Source organism: Hordeum vulgare, chromosome 1H (assembly GCF_904849725.1).
Source record: "Hordeum vulgare subsp. vulgare chromosome 1H, MorexV3_pseudomolecules_assembly, whole genome shotgun sequence".
In the NCBI taxonomy this organism is placed as follows: Eukaryota; Viridiplantae; Streptophyta; class Magnoliopsida; order Poales; family Poaceae; genus Hordeum; species Hordeum vulgare.
In genome coordinates this window covers 12,814,679-12,836,258 of record NC_058518.1, presented here as the reverse complement: position 1 = coordinate 12,836,258, position 21,580 = coordinate 12,814,679, and the positions used below count along the sequence as shown (strand labels likewise).

General features: G+C 42.2%; 2 protein-coding genes across 2 annotated transcripts; both read left to right on the top strand.

The window, feature by feature from the left end:
- Positions 1 to 8,604: 8,604 nt before the first annotated feature.
- LOC123404774 (disease resistance protein RGA5-like) lies at positions 8,605 to 12,258 on the top strand. Its single transcript, XM_045098725.1, has 2 exons — positions 8,605 to 9,482; positions 10,252 to 12,258. Exons 1-2 carry the CDS (start codon positions 8,659 to 8,661, stop codon positions 12,212 to 12,214), a joined length of 2,787 nt encoding a protein of 928 aa, XP_044954660.1. The 5' UTR covers positions 8,605 to 8,658; the 3' UTR covers positions 12,215 to 12,258.
- An 8-nt stretch (positions 12,259 to 12,266) lies between these two features.
- On the top strand, positions 12,267 to 16,172 carry LOC123395510 (disease resistance protein PIK6-NP-like). The gene is made up of 3 exons (XM_045090513.1): positions 12,267 to 12,271; positions 15,092 to 15,958; positions 15,990 to 16,172. Exons 1-3 carry the CDS (start codon positions 12,267 to 12,269, stop codon positions 16,036 to 16,038), a joined length of 921 nt encoding a protein of 306 aa, XP_044946448.1. The 3' UTR covers positions 16,039 to 16,172.
- Positions 16,173 to 21,580: the final 5,408 nt, after the last annotated feature.

The window sequence follows — 21,580 nt, the reverse complement described above, 5'->3', positions numbered from 1 at the left end:
GCCCTTAAATAATATGACCGTTGGAGTGGATAAGACCAGTGACTTGGCGTGGTTATCGAAACGGTCGGGACCCTCAACTGTGAGAGTCCTCATGTCACTCATATTCATCACTTGAGGCTTTTGGTAGGATTAGGCTTGGGTTGAGCATCATGAGGAAATCCATTCCATAGTGTTACTTTGACCCCCTTTAACAGTACGGTGTTCCTATTCATCAAATGCGAAGAAAGTAAAACAGAAAACGTAAATCTTCACACTTCAATTTCTTCAGAATGATTTTCTTCAGGAACCACCGGTCTTGTCAATATCAGTATCTTCATGAGGAATATCAATTTCATCGCAGATTCCTCGCGATTCATTTCTTCAGCTTCAGACCAATTTCTTCAACTGAAGATATACATTTTTAGGGGTCGATATTCTTCAAATATCTCAAACTCCTCAATGACTTATAGATCCTGTGTACACTTATAAACACATTAGATATTTAACCTATAAGTCTTCAAACCACCAAAATCACTAAGGGGCACTAGATGCACTTACAATGTGTACCTAAGGCCATTAGTTGATGAACTTTTACAGTTGTGGGCCGAACCAGGTGTACGTGTGTGGGACGAGCACAAACAAGAGGAATGTGACCTTCGAGCGTTGCTTTTCGTAACCATCAATGATTGGCTTGCTCTTAGTAACATTTCAGGACAGTCAAACAAGGGATATAATGCATGCACGCACTGTTTGGATCAGACAGAAAGTATATATGTGGACAAATGTAGGAAGAATGTGTACCCGTACAATCGTCGTTTTCTTCCGCCCAAGCAACCCTTAAAGAAAAAAGGCAAGCATTTCAATGGCAAGGCAGAACCCCGGGGGAAGCCTGTCATCCGTACTGGTGCTGAAGTATTTGATATGGTTAAAGATTTAAAAGTAATCTTTGGAAAGGGTCCTGGCAGCCAACCTGTTCCTAACGGCGCTGATAAGCGCGTACCCATGTGGAAGAAGAAATCTATATTTTGGGAGCTACCCTACTGGGAAGTCCATGAGGTCCGCTCGGCAATCGACGTGATGCACCTGACGAAGAATCTCTGCGTGAATATTCTAGGCTTCCTAGGCGTGAATATAAAGGGAATCGTAAATATGAACGACAAAAAATTCCAAAACCTAAAGTCTCATGACTGCCACGTGCTTTTGACGCAATTGCTTCCAGTTGCATTATGGGGAATTCTACCGGAAAATGTTCGCCTGCAATTGTGAAGGTCTGTGCATTCCTCAATGCAATTTATCAGAAGGTAATCGATCGAGAAAGTCTATCAGGGTTACAGATTGATGTGGTCCAATGTCTGGTCAGCTTTGAGTTGTTGTTCCCGCCATCCTTTTTCAATATAATGACACACCTCTTAGTTCACCTAGTCGAAGAGATTAGAATTCTCGGTCATGTGTTTCTACACAATATGTTCCCCTTCGAGAGGTTCATGGGAGTCTTAAAGAAATATGTTCGTAACCGTGCTAGGCCAGAAGGAAGCATCTCCAAGGGCTATGGAACAGAGGAGGTCATTGAGTTTTGTGTGGACTTTCTTCCTGACCTTAAGCCGATTGGTGTTCCTGAATCTCGGTATGAGGGTAGGCTGACAGGAAAAGGCACACTAGGAAGGAAAGCAAAAGTATGTATGGACGGGCATTCTTTCTCTCAAGCACACTACACAGTTCTACACAATTCCACTGTGGTGGCTCCGTATATCGTGAGACACAAGAATATTCTACGCTCCGAAAACCCGGGGAAGGCTAACTCTTGGATTAAAGGGGAACACGAGAAGACTTTCGGCAGTTGGTTGCAGACACATCTCATGAATGACGACACCGTTGGAGATCAGCTGTACTGTTTGGCCAGGCCACCATCTTCTACTATATGTACTTTCCAAGGTATGAGATAAATGGGAATACATTTTACACGGTTGTCCAAGATAAAAAGAGCACCAACCAAAATAGTGGTGTCCGCTTTGATGCAACAGACGAGAATGGGCACTGTTTCGAAACATATTACGGGTACATGGAGGAGATATGGGAACTTGACTATGGACCTAATTTTAAGATCCCTTTGTTTCGGTGCAAATGGGTGAAGCTGACAGGAGGCGGGGTAGTTGTAGACAAAAAGTACGGCATGACAACAGTGGATATCAACAATCTTGCGTACATGGACGAACCATTTGTCCTAGCCAATGATGTCGCTCAGGTTTTCTATGTGAAGGACATGTCTACAAAAACGAGAAAAAGAAATCAGCAAAAGAAGATATCGTCCGATGAGCCAAAACGCCACATAGTTCTTTGAGGGAAAAGAAACATCGTGGGAGTAGATGACAAGACAGACATGTCAGAAGATTATAATAAGTTTCATGAAATTCCGCCCTTCAAAGTGAAAACTGACCCAAACATCCTACTGAATGATGAAGATTCTCCATGGCTACGACCGAGAAGAAAACAGAAATAATAGATAGGAATATTGGTGCAATAATGTAATAATGTATTAAACCTTTTATGTAATGCATGTATGGAATGTACTAAATTTCAAACACTTTTCATTTTCATAGTTTTTGTCAAATTCTCAAATATGCAAAAAGAATTTTAATAAACCTTTGTAAGAGATGAGTTCTCGTTCAAAACCCTGATACTTCGAGAGAGATTGTCCGTTTTGTACACGAAGTGCATCCAGTTTTTGTCGTAGCCCTCTCAAGTTTTTAACACATGCTATGTGGGTGAAATGATGATACCATGCCAACTTTCAACATTGTCAGAGTTCATTTGTAGTGCTTTTTAATTTCAGGGTCAACTAGCTCAAAAAAAATAAGTAAATGCACGAAATATACCAAATGAAGTCAGAAATTGTTGAAATTTTGTGATGTGCCTTTGAATGGTGCATTTTGAACACAAATCCCTTTGTAAGAGACGAGTTCTTGTTCGAAACCCTCATACTTCGAGAGAGATTGTCCGTTTCGTACACGAAGTGCATCCAGTTTTTGTCGTAGCCCTCTCAACTTTTTAACACATGCTATGTGGGTGAAATGATGATAGCATGCCAACTTTCAACATTTTCAGAGTTCATTTGTAGTGCTTTTCAATTTCAGGGTCAACTAGCTCAAAAAAAAATAAGTAAATGCACGAAGAATACCAAATGAAATCAGAAATTGTTGAAATTTTGTGATGTGCCTTTGAATGGTGCATTTTGAACACACAAAAAGTATGGAGTTCAAATAAGTTCAAAAAAATGAAATCCTTTTGTAAGAGATGAGTTCTCGTTCGAAACCATCATACTTCGAGAGAGATTGTCCGTTTTGTACACGAAGTGCATCCAGTTTTTGTCGTAGCCCTTTCAACTTTTTAACACATGCTATGTGGGTGAAATGATGATAGCATGCCAACTTTCAACATTTTCAGAGTTCATTTGTAGGGCTTTTCAATTTCAGGGTCAACTAGCTCAAAAAAAAAAAAGTAAATGCACGAAATATACCAAATGAAGTCAGAAATTGTTGAAATTTTGTGATGTGCCTTTGAATGGTGCATTTCGAACACACAAAAAGTATGGAATTCAAATAAGTTCAAAAAAATGAAATCCCTTTGTAAGAGATGAGCAGTAGCAAACTTCTGAACAAGATATGTGGCCGCATACTTAGAGCCAAAGTGCTGTTTATATACATAACACAGGGCATACTTAGAGCCAGAGTAACCACACCGCCCCCCAACCCCCATTTCATGAATCAAGAAAACGTAACCAAGCAACAGCAAGTGCTAAGCATCGCAAGACAAGTGCAAAATGGAGGAAGGTTTTACCTGCTTCAACGCAAGATTTGCCTCCATCATGGCAGACTATATTATCTGGTATATTACTTGTCTAGTCTTTCTTTCAAAAGGAAACGGGGGATCTGCAGCGCGTGAGGACCTCCACCGTGAGTCTGCCTCTCAGGTGTCGACGCGGTACGCAGGGGAGCAGGGCCGGATGAGGAGCGCGCTGGAGCCAGCCAGCGAAGCGGGGGGTGAGCCGGCGAGCGCGCAGTGACGCGGAATGCGGAGGCGACGGGCCAGACGCTGAGGAGGAGGCGCGGGCGGAGCCGGCGGGCCGGTGCAGCGCAGCGACGCGGGCTCGGCCGCAGACGCGGCAGGAGTGGCGGGGACGAGCCGACACGAGCGGAGGCGCGCGCGCAGAGGCCGGGAGCACGCCGCAGCGCGACAGCTGGGCACGGAGGCGCAAACGAAGGTCAAGCGAAGCCGGCGGTGGAGCGGCCAGATGCAGGGTGAAGCAGAGCGAGGCGCATGGGCGCGCGGAGCCGGCAGGGGAGCGGGTGGAGGAGGAGAACCGGCGCGCGGGTGCACCAGGGGCGCGGCAACGCGCGGTCGAGGTTGGGGCGGCGGCGTTAGGGGAGGGGAGTGGAGGGGAGAGGGGAGGGATCGAGGCGTCGGCGGCAGCTGTCCACCAACGAGGATCTGATAGCAATGGCGCATTTCAGAGAGGTGCCTGGTTACTAATGGCGCACCAGCTGCAGGTGCGCAATTAGTAGTTTTGCAAAAAAAAAAAATTATAGTAGTGACGCACTTGGTGAGTGTTGTGCCATTACTAGTTAAACTAGTAATGGCGCACTCTGTCCCGGTGCGCCATTAGTATTTTTGAAAAAAAAAGTTTGTTAGTAGTGGCGCACCGAGTGTGTGGTGCGTCATTAGTGTCCATCACACTAATGACACACCTGTACATGGTGCGCCACTGCTATATAGTAGTGGCGCACTACTTGTCTGGTGCGCCATTAGTGTCTATATCATCTATAGCCCTTTTCCTAGTAGTGACTGGCTGGGATCAATACCCACATGGGCGGTGGGGTGATTCGAGGAACCCATCATACGGAGCCCTTAATGACCACCAGGTAATTTCATTGTCTTGTTGTTTGAATCTACAATTATTGTATTCATAAACAGTTTTGCACAGACACTGCATGCAACATCTTCATAACTTGTAGACTCTGTCTTCCAGAAAGAAATATAGTTGAAAGTGAGCATTTACATAAGATCCAGAAATATTGGTTCAGCAGAAAATATTGTATGCCCAACACTCTTCTTGATGGGCTCTGTCTATTAGTTTTCTTAAAAAAAAAACATTTATCTGTTTCTTAGTACCAATTAAACCATCTGCCCATGCAACATAATTCAGTTGTTGGGCATTGGCTATTCACTGTTGCAAAGATTACCTATAGTAGTGGACCTGCTTTTTTGTGATTTAAATTTCATAAAGTTATAGTTGTATGTAATAACATATCCACTCTTTCACAGTTCACAAGGCCACATGGGCGTGGTAAGAAGCTCCAAGAGGAATGGGCTGTTCCACTGAAATCTGTGCAAGACATTAATGAGGTAACTCTTGAACTACATGATAGTATACTATTGCAATGTATGCCATACAAACAATTTCAAAGTGTCAATGTTTTTGCTAACCCACCTTTCTCACCTACAGTGGTTCGTAAACTTCTGTGAAGGAAAACTTAAAAGCAGCCCATGGTCTGAGTTAGATGGTCTTCAACCCGAGACAACGATAATTGATGATCTGTTGGTGAAGATGAACTCAAAGGGTTTCCTTACCATCAACAGCCAACCTGCTGTAAATGCAGAGAAATCTGAGTCTCCTAGTGTTGGTACGTCAAATTTGCTTTGCCGTATGCTTGGTCTTCTTCTGGTACTGCTGGGAGCAAGGTTTAGGTAGAGATGATATTCTCAGTCATAATAATGTTTTCCTTACTAAGAGATAGTAATGTTTTCCTTACTAAGAGATAGTAATGTGTTCCTTACTAAGTCATAGTAATGTTTTCCTTTCCTGAAGATGCGTATATATTCATCTACCTGTGACTTGGCAATTTGAAAGTATTATCCAAATATGCCTCTATTGTAGCTCCCGTTGTCATGATTGTCTATTTATTAATGTTGCTTGTGCTAAAGTTTTGCCGATACTTTAAGGTTCCTCTTAAATTCAGGATAGGCATCGGAAGCATTAGTAAGTCAACACGGTAATCAAATAATCAACCCCTATAAAAATCAAGTTTTTAAATCTGCAGCTTATTGACATGCTGGAGTTCCTTCCATCTCATGTTGGCAGTGCTTATTTATTTTTAAATTTTCACTCAGCTGCTATCAGCTTATACAAATGCTGTAGATCAAAGGTTGTAATCACCATGAGTTGAAGAAATTTGTACTATAGGAATCCTGTAAGTATCTAGCATGACACTATTCGTAAGAGGGACAGATGGTCCACCTATATGTTTTCTTCATACATGTAAGAATACCTTGATGTTACAGTAGGGATTTCTTCATTATGTCAGGGAACTTCAAATAAAAAGGAGAAGAGTTGTTTATAATAGTAGGGGTTTGTCTTTCAGTTTATATATAAAGTTATAAATCCAACAAACCTTCTGCCATCAAACCCACTGCATGCATCAGGCGAGGCAAGGTGCTCTTCTCCAGGGATAGTTTGAAGACGAGGACGAGATGACGAGGGAGGCAGCACAAGGCGCGAGAAGGTGCTCCTCTGCTGCGGCGAACGGCGATCAAGCGAGGGAGGCGATGGTGGGCGAACGGCGACCAGGCGAGGCCCAAGAACGAGCAGCACGAACGGCGACCAGGCGAGGCCCGCGAACGGCGATCAGGCGAGGCAGGCGATGGCGGCGAACGGCTACCGGCGAGGCCCAAGAACGAGCACCACGAACGGCGACCAGGCAGGCGAACGGCGATCAGGCGAGGCAGGCGAGGGAGGCGATGGCGGCGAGCGGCGACCAGGCGAGGGAGGCGATGGCGGCGAACGGCGACCAGGCCAGGCGAACGGCGATCAGGCGAGGGAGGCGTGCGTGCGTGGGTGATATTGTAATCAACTATGAACGAGGCGTGCGTGCGTGGGTGTGTTTGATTCAACGGTTTTGTTTTGACCACGAGGTGAGGATGACCACGAGGTGGGGAGTGGAGAAAATGACCACGAGGTGGGGAGGTACCGGATTGGTTTTTGGATGGGGAGAAAAAAATTCGGTTTGGTTTTTGGAGGGATGGGGACGGGGATTGGTTTTTGGAGGGATGGGGAAAAATCGGTGCGAAAAAAATCGGTGGAACGCAAGTGCTAGCTTGGGGATCTGTCGGTCGAACCATCACGACGACGGCAGATCCCCTTTAATAGTAGAGATACTGAATCATGTAATTTGCAAAACAAAGAATTTTTATTTTATTTTGAGAAAGCTATATATAAAAGGCCATCATATTTCTGTCATCCGCGTCACAAAACCGTGCACCAGGCCACCACGACCCAACCCATAACCAATCTCTATTCTTCCAGATTCTCAAAGAAAAAGGGGAAAAATATCTCCTCATCCGCCGCCGCTACTCCACCAAAGCAACACTTCCGATGAGACACAAAAGGGGCAGATTCCCGGCAGAAGTCTGTAGGAGGATGACAGATAGAGAAGATGAATCCCTTCGCCGTCACCGGCGCCCTCATCACGAGGCCCACCGCCACCGGCGGCTTGAGAGATTCCAGATTCATCCAGGAGGACAAGCGCTCATCGACCACCAAGAAAGGTGTTGCCCGTTTATTTTTCTTGGATTGAGGTTTTCTGCTCTAAGCCGGCGTGCAATGCTTTAATTTGGATCTAAGGCCCTTCCCAGTGCATCGGTGCTAAGGGTGCCACATACACAAAACAATGATGTGGCAAAGCAATTGAGGAGGAGACAGAGCATTATGATGATTTTAGAAAGAAACGGTGCTAAACGTGTGAACCTATGTAAAAACACTACCAACCAATGCATGAAGAAGTTTAATTATTAAAGAATTCCATGAGGAAAGCTTATCAACAAAAGCTAAACACCTATGCATTGGGGAGACTAGCTGCTAAGGTTTTTAATATACTTAGCACCTCATCTAAACACCAATGCATTGGGAGAGGCCTAAGCGGGGAACCTCGATTGCAATATTATATTAGGATTAGATTGCCATTGTTCGCACTAATCAACTGTGCAAGTGGCTGTGGGAACCTCGGTTGCAATACTGTATTAGGAATTTATGATGCGATGAGCACTTTTGCACTGAGGAGGAGCGTAAGAACAAATGAACAACTCTAATAAAATGCACCACTAGTTGGCAGCATGGGGCAGCGTGATTTCAATTCGCTAACGCACTTTCGGGGTTGCTTCGTACACATGGTAGCCACTGGTAAATTAAGGCTGTTGAGCCATCGTCAGGTGAGTCAAGGAAAGCAGCTTGCGTCTAATACAGAGTACAGACTCGACCTTCACTGGAGCACTCTACACTCAGAATGGGTCGATGGCGCCTGTGGTGACCGCGCGCTGCACAGGAGCACTGATTTCACAACAGTAGTTCTACTTCTGCTCATGTGCTTCATCGGCTGTGAGTGCTCATGTTTTGCTTCATTCCTTGTGCTCATGTTTTTCCTCGATCCTGTGCTGCTCATGTTTTGCTTCATTCCTTGTGTTCATGTTTTTCCTCGATCCGGTTCTGCTAGCTGATGTGTTGCCAGATTCGATCTATATACTCATGTTTTGCTACATCCGTGCTGCAGCTATTTGATTAGTGGCGGCCCGAGCACCCGCAAAGATTGAGCGTGGTGAACCAGAGACGTCAAGAGCAGAGGGAGGGGGCCGATGGCGCCGGTGGTGACCGCTGCACTAGGCGCATTGGGTCCCCTGCTGGCAAAGCTCACGGATCTGCTCGCCAAAGAGTGCGGCCGGCTGAAAGGTGTCCGCCGCCAGATCCGCTCCCTCCGATCTGAGCTTACCAGCATGCATGGTGCTCTCAGAAAGTACACAAATCTAGTGGATCCTGATGAGCAGGTGAAGGAATGGATATCTCTAGTCAGGGAGTTGGCCTATGATACTGAGGATTGCTTTGACAAGTTCATTCATCACCTTGGTGATGGTGGGCCCCAAGAAGCTGGCTTCAAGGAGTTCTTCCGCAAGATGGCTCGTCGTCTGAAAACTCTTGGAGCTCGGCATGGGATCGCCAACCAAATTGATGACCTGAATCTTCGTATCAAGGAAGTGAAAGAGCTCAAGACTAGCTACAAGCTCGATGATGTTGCTGGTAGCAGCTCTGGTAATGCAGCCGTGGATCCCCGTCTGGCTGCTCTTTTTGCTGAAGAGGCACATCTTGTGGGTCTTGATGATCCAAGAGATGATCTTGCCAAGTGGGTTATGGAAGATGAAAACAAGCATGGTCGCAAGGTGTTATCGATTGTTGGGTTTGGTGGATTGGGAAAGACAACACTTGCGAATGAGGTCTCTCGCAAGATTCGAGGGCATTTCGATTGTCATGCTTTTGTGTCGGTCTCCCAGAAGCCAGATACAATGAAAATTATCAAGGATGTCATCTCTCAAGTGTCTTACAGCGATGAATTCAAGAAAGATATTGAGACTTGGGATGAAAAGAAATCCATTTCAAAGCTAAGAGAACTTTTAAAAGAAAAAAGGTAATTTCTGGCATTTTTGTTTCCATAAATATGTCTCGTTCTAAGCAGTCATTATTTTAACTAGTTTCTGTTGTTTTCACGTAATGAATTGCAGTGAACTCTAAGCTATCATTATTTTAACTCTAAGCTGTCATTATTTTAACTAGTTTAACTCTATTATTTTAACTCTAAGCTGTCATTATTTTAACTAGTTTCTACAGTATGTCCGTAGTACTATAAAGCGTTCATACAAAGTAGAATAAAAATACTATGTAGTTATGAAATAATAGTACAACTTGATTCCAGAACTTTGCAAAAATGATTAGCAGAAGAAAATAATTAAAATCATTCCTCAAGTTTGCAAAAAAATAATTAGTTACAATTTAGAGGCACACACATAATAATTTGTGCATGCGCTTAGAGTTAACAGAGGCATGAGATTGTTGTTGTCTCAACAAATTAAAGCTTCCACAATGGGGCGCTCTTGTGTGTGTAACTAAATCCGAACACCAGAACCCTGGTGGTTGAAGTCCTACCTTACACCTCCACTGTCCATTAGTAAGAGGTTGCAATATTAATTTGCTTTTCTGCACTAATAATCTATTGACACAAATATTCCAGACAATATATTAATGTAAAAGATTACGATTTCATTGTAATTGGCATGATATATTTGGACAATAATCTGTATTAAGTCATTAAGTGTGATACCCTTACTTTACTATAATTTGAGTACACCGAGAATATGTAATATCATTATTGATTGATATTATCTATTGACATCTATCAGGTATCTTGTTATCATTGATGACATATGGTCTACAGTAGCATGGGATGCTATCAATTGTGCATTTCCAGAGAACAACTGTTCTAGCAGAATTGTAGCTACTACACGTATATTGGAAGTAGCTAGCTCTTGTTGTCCAGGCCCTGATGACCAGATCTATGAAATGAAACCTCTAAGTGATCCTCACTCTGAAAGACTATTTTTCAGAAGAATCTTTGGCTCAGAGAATTGCTGCCCTCACATGTTTATTGAAGTCTCAAAAGCTATCTTGAAAAAGTGTGGAGGCCTACCATTGGCAATTATCAGTATATCTGGTTTACTAGCAAACAGACCACGTGTCAAAGAAGAGTGGGAGAAGGTAAAAAGATCAATTGGTTCTGATTTGAACAAAAGCCGAAGTCTTGAAGGAATGAAGAACATACTATCCTTGAGCTATAATGATCTTCCACCACACCTCAAGACTGTCTTGTTGCACTTAAGTAATTTCCCTGAGGATTACGTGATTGGCAGAGAAAGGTTGGTGAGGCAATGGATTGCGGAAGGCTTTATTACTGAAGAGCGTGGGAGGAGCTGTCAAGAGGTTGCAGAAAGTTATTTTTACGAGCTTATCAACAAAAGCCTGGTCCAACCAGTGGACATTCTTTATGATGGGAAGGTGCAAGCCTGTCGAGTTCATGACATGATGCTTGAACTTATTATTTCAAAATCCATTGAAGAAAATTTCATCACTGTGGTGAACAGCAGTCAAACTGCTTGGGGAAATTCTCAGTGTTCTATTCGACGATTGTCGATCCAGGACATTAACCAGGAACTTGCATCTGAATTGGCAAAGAAAGATCTAAGCCATGTCCGATCTCTTGTAATAACAGCATCAGGTTGCGTAAAATACTTGCCAAGTCTTACTAAGTTTGGAAGTTTGCGTGTACTAGATTTTGAGGGTTGCCGTGGCCTGGCGGAGTATGATATGGATGGTATGGAAAACCTGTTCCAGCTAAAGTACCTAAGCTTTAGGGGAACGGGCATATCAGAGCTACCATCTGCAATTGTGAAACTACATGATCTAGAGACGCTAGATTTAAGGGGTACATACATCTATGACTTGCCTTCTAAAATTGTTCAGCTCACTGAACTACAACATCTGCCCATTGAAAGCGCATATCAGACCCATGATGTAATGATACCAATTGGGATTGGGAATATGACAAACTTAAGGGAGATCTCAGGCTTCGATATTACCATGGGTTCAGTAGGTGCAGTGAAGGAGCTAGGGAGCCTGATCAATTTGAAGGTACTCCATGTACAGTGTGAAGAATCTCAAGAGTACAAGAGGCATGCAGAGATGTTTCATTCCTCACTATGCAAGTTTGGCAGCTACAAACTCCAGTCCTTGCGGATAAATGGTGATAATTCATATCTATTTGAGTTATTAGATTCCTGGTCTCCTCTTCCATCTTGCCTCCAAAGATTTGAGATGGCCACCTCGTACTGTTTCTCAAAACTGCCAAAGTGGATTACTCCAGCACTCAACAGTCTTGCATACATAGACATTAATTTAAGTGTAATAACAAAGGAGGTTATTGGCATGCTTGGAGAACTCCCTGCATTACTTTCTCTGAATCTTTATACCAACACGGTCCATAAAGACAGGCTTGTTTTGCAAGCGAGAGGATTCCAATGTTTGAAGGAGTTGGTTTATGAACCTTTTGGTGAAGGTGCAGGGGCCCTTGTATTTGAGAAAGGGGCATTGCCAAAGCTCGAGAAGCTTGACATGTGGTTCTCTGTATCAATGGCAAAGGCCTATGGGTTCTACTTAGGTCTTGAGCACCTCCCATATCTGAAAGATGTACGAGTTGTTCTTCAGAAGCGGGGTGCCACATCTTCTGAAGTTGACGCTGCTGCAACTGCCATAATGAAGGAAGCAAGGCTCCATCCCAACCATCCCAGGTTAACTCTCCCTAAAGCATGAAAGATTGAGGGGAGGTATGGCTACTTCTATTATTAGGAAATTTAGATAATTCATGCTGTCTGCAATCAGATCTATTGGTTTTCTCTTTATGGTCAGGAAACTGTTGAGCTAAAATACAACTTGCGGGTGGGTTGACTGGAATGGTGCCTGAAGCTACTATTCTCGTTGCCTGAAGCACAGATAAAAGTGGTCTCCATATGATTTATGATATTCGTTTTTGCTTGGCGTGTGAATTTGGAATTAGACCGTCTCAATTTTATTTACTGTTGTCATTAAGAATTACTAGTACATTTGTGTGGAATTTTGTCCTCGTGTAATCCAGTACTGCTTTTTTTTGAGGGAATACTACATTAGTTACTGCCTAGTACATTTTTGGAGGGATCTCGTGTCTGGACCCCGATCCTAAGCCATAGGAATCCAGCCTGTAACACATCGCATTCCTTTGCGGTCTCACGCACGGTTAACTCCACGGCTGCAGCCTTATCTTAGCCGGGACCGTTTGCGTCTTTTGACTCACGTATGCAATTGTGTCGCTAGCATTCCAATGTCAAAGAACCCGGATCGACAAGTCTAGTCATAAACCAAAGTGACCGTACCGCACAAGGACAAACATACATGACCCAACAAAGCAGGTGTCGGTCACCAGCGAATGTAGACGAGTCGTAGCAAGCTACAAGGACTCCATTACATCGCGTGACATTTCCCCAAAGAAGACAGACACAGCAGCTAAGAAGGACACATGCCGGTCAACCAATGTGTCCGGAGCAGTAGCGAACTACCATGGCTCGTTGGATCACAAAGGGGCATTTCCCTGTAAGGAGTGCTACTAAAGTTCACGGCTAGGTAGTCGAACCCCATACATATCAAGTACGACACACGTACGCATGGCATACCAATATGTATAGATACATCGATGGCATCACAACATAACCATAAACATACAATCTTTATTTAAGAGGCTCGGAAGAGCCACACACATAATATTACACAGTAAGGGTCTCACGACCCATAATAGCAGTCATTCAGTTACAAGCCAGCGGAAGTATTTAAAACTGTCTGAGTACAGACATGTGCAACTAGAAGGCACATGGCCTGACTATACTACAGACCCAACCTAGGGCCAGATCGTAGCTGGGACACCAGCTACTCGTCGTCGTCGATGTCTATGAAGAACCCACCATTAGGGTCATTAGCAACCTCTGCAACATTTATTAAGCAAACATGAGTACGGAGGTACTCAGCAAGACTTTAGGATAACTAACTACTCATGCAATGTATCAATAAGGTATGGTGGGGTTTCATGCGGAAAGCCAGCATTTGACTCGTGGCTAGACAACTTGCATTTTTAAATAATTTTGACAACTTGATTTCTCGCACATGAGTCCACTAACACCACAACAATACACCATCGTGGAATCATTCCGTCTCCATACGGAAAAGTCGTCCGCGACACTCACGCTTATCTTGACAATTTTATGAGTAGCCATTTAAGTTATCTATGAACAACATATGTCTCCAAGTAGTCCATATCCGCGGACGCGGCTATTCGAATAGATCATAACCCTGCAGGGGTGTACTTCGTCACACACGCTCTCGCCACTTATCGCCATGTACACGTCATGCACCTCGGCAACCTTCAAGCGGATGCCCAGCGAGGGAGTCGGCCACGACCGTTAACCACACTAGTACCTAGTCCAGGTTTATCGCCTATCTGAGAGTAACCCGTACGGAAGTCCGGCCGAGGTTTCCGTCACGGCCTCAAACGATGTGCGCAGGGTTCCCAAGCCCACCATCCGGGTGCCACTTGGTACACCGTGCCACTGCCTACCGCATCACATCCCACCTCTCAGGTCAGCGCTATGCACGGCCTCCAGCATGACTATAAACATCAGAAACTACTTGCAACTCCTGGACCGAATACTAAGCGATTAATAAGTCGAGAGGGTCAATTAAGTATCCCAACGTGTGGTAGTATCTAGTCTTGGATTACATACACGGAACTCAGTTCCTAAGGACGGTTCCAATGAAACAACCCGCCATGTACTCCTACACAGCCTTTCACCGGTACCTTTACCAAATCAGGTTCAACACGCAACCTTTGCTTTCCGAACACATTCTCTCAATTCTGTTCATCTCGCAGATGACAGACCATACACAACTCTAAGCATAGCATGCATAGCAGGATACGTCACATCATGGCTCAAGCAAACTACCAGGTATGCTAGGTTGCAAGGTTTAGCTATTTACTGTGACAATGATAGGTCATGCAAAGGAAGTGGGTTCAACTAACGTGGCAAAAGCATTTGAAGCATTTGATCCTAATGCAATAAGTAAGTGCAGGAGCAAGAACATGGGATTTATCGGGATGATCAAAATGGTTGCTTGCCTTGTTGCTCACAGGAGTGACAATATCCGTCAGACGGATATTCGGTGGAATCCGGGGGGAGCGGAGCCTACCGAAAGGAATGACAACAGCCAATATCAAACATATGCAATCAAAATGATGCATGAGCATGGCATGAGAATACAAGATGGTAAATTATTATAGCTAACATGTATTAGGTTTGAAGTTGATTTGAATCAAGTTCAAATACCACTTCAAACGAGGTATTCTCGGATACCATTTTAATTGATTCGAACTGATGCTCAGATCAACTTGATGTTAACATGCATGGGATGACATGTTAGGTTGCTGGTTTGTAGTTAAGAGAGTGTTTGATCATGTCATTTATAGTGAAATTTAAATATTTTCCAAATTCCATCTACAAAGTATTTATAAGAATTAACTTATTCATTAATCTACATGTCATTTATATTCAGATTCCTTGAATTTTCTGATACTTTTTCATATATAAATTATTTTCATTGGAGTTACAGATTAATTTTCAGAAGAATCTTTGGCTTAGAGAATTGCTGCCCTCACATGTTTATTGAAGTCTCAAAAGCTATCTTGAAAAAGTGTGGAGGCCTACCATTGGCAATTATCAGTATATCTGGTTTACTAGCAAACAGACCACGTGTCAAAGAAGAGTGGGAGAAGGTAAAAAGATCCATTGGTTTTGACTTGAACAGAAACCAGAGTCTAGAAGGAATGAAGAACATACTATCCTTGAGCTATAATGATCTTCCACCACACCTCAAGACTGTCTTGTTGCATTTAAGTAATTTCCCTGAGGATTACGTGATTGGCAGAGAAAGGTTGGTGAGGCAATGGATTGCGGAAGGCTTTATTACTGAAGAGCGTGGGAGGAGCTGTCAAGAGGTTGCAGAAAGTTATTTTTACGAGCTTATCAACAGAAGCCTGGTCCAACCAGTGGACATTCATTTTGATGGGAAGGTGCGAGCCTGTCGAGTTCATGACATGATGCTTGAACTTATTATTTCAAAATCCATTGAAGAAAATTTCATCACTGTGGTGAACGGCAGCCAAACTATTTGGGGAAATTCTCAGTGTTCTATTCGACGATTGTCGATCCAGGACATTAACCAGGAACTTGCATCTGAATTGGCAAAGAAAGATCTAAGCCATGCCAGGTCTCTTGTAATAACAACATCATGTTGCGTAAAATACTTGCCAAGTCTTACAAAGTTTGAAAGTTTACGTGTACTAGATTTTGATGGTTGCCGGGGCGTGTCGGGGTATGATATGGATGGTACGGAAAACCTGTTCCAGCTAAAGTACCTAGGCTTTAATAAAACATACATACCGGAGTTACCATCTGGAATTGTGATGCTGCATGATCTAGAGACGCTAGATTTAAGGAGTACAGGAATCAGAGACTTGCCGGCTAGAATTGATCAGCTCACTAAACTACAACATATGATCAGTGACATGTATCTGAGGAAGATACCAATGGGGATTGGAAATATGACAAACTTAAGGGAGATCTCAGGATTGTGTATTACCATGAGTTCAGTAGATGCAGTGAAGGAGCTAGGGAATCTGATCAATTTGGAGGTACTCCATGTACGGTACACGGTGAACGGTGAACGGTACAAGAGTCATGCAGAGATGTTTCATTCCTCACTATGCAAGCTTGGCATCTACAAACTCCAGTCCGTGTGTGTAGATGGTGGTAATTCGTATCTATTCGAGTTATTAGATTCCTGGTCTCCTCTTCCATCTTGTCTCCAAAGATTTCAGATGAGCACTTCGTACTGTTTCTCAAAACTGCCAAAGTGGATTACTCCAGCACTCACTAGTCTTGCATACCTAGACATTAATTTAAGTGTAATAACAGAGGAGGTTCTTGGCGTACTTGGTGAGCTGTCCGCATTACTTTCTCTGAAACTTTATACCAACACAGTCCATAAAGACAGGCTTGTTTTGCAAGCCAGGGGATTCCAATGTTTGAAGGAGTTCGTTTATGAACGTTTTGGTGAAGGTGCAAGTGCCTTTCTATTTGAGAAAGGGGCACTGCCAAAGCTTGAGAATCTTGAGCTGTGGTTCTCTGTATCAATGGCAAAGGCCTATGGGTTCTACTTAGGTCTTGAGCACCTCCCATATCTGAAAGATGTACGAGTTAGTCTTCAAGAAGGGGATGCCACATCTTCTGAAGTTGACGCTGCTGCAACTGCCATAAGGAAGGAAGCAAATTGCCATCCCAACCATCCCAGGTTAATTCTCATATAGTGATGAAAGAGTGACAGGAGGTATGACTACTTTTACTATTAAGCAATTTAAATAGTTCATGTTGTCTGCAATCATATCTATTGGTTTTCTCTTTGAATATACTCCTGACGGGTTGATATTCTCTCTCTTTATGGTCAGGAAACTGTTGAGCTAAAATACATCTGCGGGTGGCTTGACTGGAATGGTGCCTGAAGCTACTATTCTCGTTGCCTGAAGCTCAGATAAAAGTGGTCTCCTTATGATTTATGATATTCGTTTTTGCTTGGTCGTGTGAACCTGGAATCAGACCGTCTCAATGTTATTTACATTAGTTACCTGCTGGCTGCTTATATATTCAAACGCTTCCGTTGTGTTGTAAGAGGTTTTATATTGGTGGTTTTCTAATATTAACCTTTTTTCTTTCAAAGAAAAATGGGTCTATCTTGTATGATAAAAAGAGTGGTTATCTGGGCCTGATATTTCAGAATGGATCGAAGCCCAAACCTAGGCCACGGGGCATAGAAACCAGGATGCAACACCATGGCTCCTGTTTGGAGCCCCGACAGCTCTGTTGCATGCTTCTGGAGCGGCCTATGTGGGGCGCGAGGTTCCCCAGTTTTTTTTTACTATTTCTTTTTTCTTTTCATTTTCATTTTTTTGTTTACTATTATTCCCTTTTCATTTTGATAATTTGGTTCTTTAATTTTCAAAAACTTTAAAATTCGTGAACATGTTTTACAATTATACTCACGTAACTTTTTTAATCCTGAAATATGTTTCACCAATTCGTGAATATGTTTTGAAATCGTGAACATTTTTTGACGTTCATGAACAATTGCTCAAAATAATGTATGATTTTTTAAATTTGTGCACATTTCTTGAATCTGCAAACATTTCTTTTGAAATCATGAACATTTTTGGAAACCATAAACATCTTTTAAATTTGATGAATAATTTTTAAATTCGGATCATCTTTTATAAATTCTTAAACATTTTTTCAATTTATGAACATTTTTTTGATATTGTAGACATTTCTTGATTTTGCAAACATGTTTACGATATCTTGAGTATTATTCAAAATGCACATTTTTTAAAATTTCAGAACATTTTGTAATTACGAATATTGAAGTAGAAAAGACAAAAACTGAAAATAAAAAATAAATTAGTAAATGGAGAGAAGAATTCGTCCTGCAAGCCGAAGACTTTGTATGCCTGAAGCTGTTGAGGATCAAGATTTTGACATTGACGACCAGTTCGGGGCAAATCCTATTTAACGCTGCAGGCGCCGGTTAAAGTGTATTTTTTTAACCGGCACCTGCAGCTTTCGCTCATGGGCCGGCCAAGCGACGAGGTTGGGGGGGGGGGGGGGCAGGGAGGGGTTCCTATTTTGTGAAGGTTTCAGAATTTTTCTAGATGGTTTTTTTCATTTTGGTTTTTTAAGACTGGTTTCTCTATGGTTTATTTTTTAAAATTTTTATTTACTTTTTCTTTATTTGTTATTACTTTTTTATTTTTATTTACTTTTTATTTTATTTTTATTTAATTACGAAAAACCAAGCCATTTTTTGATTAACTTTTTTTCAAACGAACAAATAAATTTTCTAATCAGTGAACCCTTTTAAAAAATTATGAATTTTAATTAAAATTCTAAGAATTTTTTAACGTTGATGAACTTTTTTCAGATTTTGATGAACTTCGTTTATATTTGATGAATTGTTTTTTGAAGTGGATGAACTTTTTTCAAAAATGATAAACTTTTTTAAGTTTGTGAACTCTTTTTCAGTTCAACGAACTACTTAGAAACATTTTTCAAATTCATGAACAAATTTTCAAATTCCGTGAACTTTTTAAAAGATTGTGAACTTTTTTTTAGATCACAATGAATTTTTCCAAATTCGTGAACCTTTTTTTTAGTTCAACGAACTTTTTAGAAACTTTTTTCAAATTCATGTACTAATTTTCAAATTGCATGAACTTTCAAAAAAAAATGTGGCGGCGCTCTTTGCCGTAGAGGATTCCGGTGACTTTTTTGGTTTTTTTTCTTTTTTGTTCTTTGCCCTAGGGTTCGTCGTGGGGAGGGAAAACTTTCTGTTCTAGACTGTTTCTACCGAAACCATCTAGATCCTAGAGGCATCTGATACCATTGATGGAATCCTCGGATCTATTAGGCTAGATATGTCCGGTAGAGATGATTGGGATTACTTTATCCTGCACTTGAGGTGCTCCCGCCGACATCCAGGGTGAGGTGGTGACGGCGACGGCGATAGAAAGATGTGAGGTGGTGGCGGTGGTTCCTGTGAGCACTGCGCTAACCCTAGATCGGAAGGGGATTTCGACGGGGTGTCTAGCGATGCGGTGAACCTCGTACCGTGTGTCACGACCCCATCTCTTTATTTATAACGCGGGTCACAGGGATCCACCAATCATAATGGATTGGGCGCCTCCGATCAAGACGCATGGATCAAGGGTCCAATGGGTCGTTGGGCCCACACGGGAGAGATCAACCTAACACACCCAGCTCCTTGGCGGTCTTGTGCCTCTTTGATGGCGTCGGAGATCTAATGGAGAGCCTTGCCCTTTCTAAACAACTTCGCGGTCTTCTTGAGGAACTTCTTTACTCCCTCCGTTTCGGTTTATAAGTCATCTTATGAAAACCAAATAATCTCAAAACACTTAGGTACGATGCATTAACTTTCATCTTGTTTTTCGTTTTTTGACATGAATAAAGGAATCAACCAATAAGAGACGTGAGGCGTGATTGCTTTTAATGACTTGAGACTAACTAACACGACATGAAGTGGTCAATTCATTGCATGCAATGGTATTAATTAGCAAAATCACATTAATTTTTCTTATTTTTCTCTTCATCTTGATCACGGTGCACAACCTATGATGATCTATACACCGTGATGAAGGGAGTATTTTGTTCTTGATATTATCCGAGCCAAGCTCATGGCCGCCTTACACGGCCCACAACATAAAGGCGTCAACAACATCCTCCATGTCATGTCATATGAGAAGTCTCTGACCTTGCCTGCCCAGATACAGACCTCCTCCTCCTCTAGCTGTTCTTGGTGCATCTCACCAACTTTTCAGAGAACAACGTGGATTATCTCCAACTCCATGAGTAGAGACTTGACGCCTTATCTCCAACGTGGTTGTACTCATCAGAGAGCAGCCCCCCAAGCTGGCACAGGAGGGGGAGCCCAACTCCATGAGTAGAGACTTGACTGCTTTTGTGAATCGGAAACAGTTTGATACTTGAGGTTGCGGTGGTGTTTTGGGGTAGAAATTGCATAAGTCGGTATTGGTAGGCACCGCACATACATATATTAGTTTGCGTATATGTGGGTGTGCGTGCAACATGTAAAGCTCATTGCGCAATGGTTTCCTTGAACTAATCGATCGTCGGCGAATGGGACAAACTGACACAGAATGGGACGCGAGGATGTATATGTGTAATTTCTCCATAACTTCAATCAAGTTAATTGGTTTCCTTCTTGAATATATGTGTAATTTCTCCATAACTTCAAGAAGCTTTCTGACGAAATGGCTTTCTCTCTCTTTAGGGAAGTGTTGAGCTAAAATACAACTGCGGGTGGCTTGACTGGAATGGTGCCTGAAGCTAGCTACCATTCTCGTGGCCTGAAGCTCAAATAAAAGTGGCCATTGCTGCGCGTGAACTTGGAATCAGACTGTTTCAACCTTTTTTCTTGCTGATGTTAAGAGTTACTGTTACATTAAGAAAATAAACATTTATGTGGAGCTTTGTCTTCATGTACACCAGTACTGTACTGTTAGCTTAAAAAAAAGACGCTTTTATATCATGCGACGAAGAGTGCCTATGATTGTAACTTGAATATTCAAACTAAAAAAAAGACAAAAGTATCACGACGTTAACTACCTGGCAATATGCAAACGCTTCCGTCGATTCAACAAAGTTAGATGCTGAAGTTCAGTCATCGTTTCGGTTAGTTGCAAAAATGGGAACTTGTAGTGTAAACCAGTCATGTCGAATATTAACAGTTGAATGTCCCGCTTGGCCCTTTCCCCTTCATTGCTATTCAGACTTCATTATGAGATACATCAATTGTGAAATGCTGCCGACTGTTTATATACTACTACTATACTAGGCCTGGTATACGTTGTGTCTCCTAACATTGACCTTGTGCCTATAGGAGGAGGCTACGGTCAGGATAAATGCACTCGGCCTAGCTTGACAATACACGATTTTGAAAAGGAAAAAGTCCAAAATAAACCTTGAACTTGTAGACGAAAGATAAACCAAACCCTAAATTTCGAATCCCTGAAATCGGCACACCGAACTTACTGATCCTGGTCTATTTTAAACCTTGAGAGAACTTAGTCGGGATTTGCTGAATTGGGCTGGACCCATTAGCGCAGTTGCGCACGCGCGCGCCCTCTGCTCTGGTTTTTCTTTGTTTTTTCATTTTTTTTCCACACGTGTCAACTTTTTTCAGTATCCAATGTAATATTTAACGCACATATGTATATTTTTTGATAAACTTCCAATATTTTCCAACACATTATGTACATTTTAAAAGTACATATTATCAAAAAAATACATGGTAATATTTTTCCAAATAAATATTTTCTATCTTATAAATAACAATAAACATTTTATAAAATTGATTTATATTTTTCAAGGTATAAATAACAATAAACGTTAAATGTTTGGCGCTAGGATTATGCTCCTACAAATTTATAAAATGCATGTTGGACTCGTGTTGGTC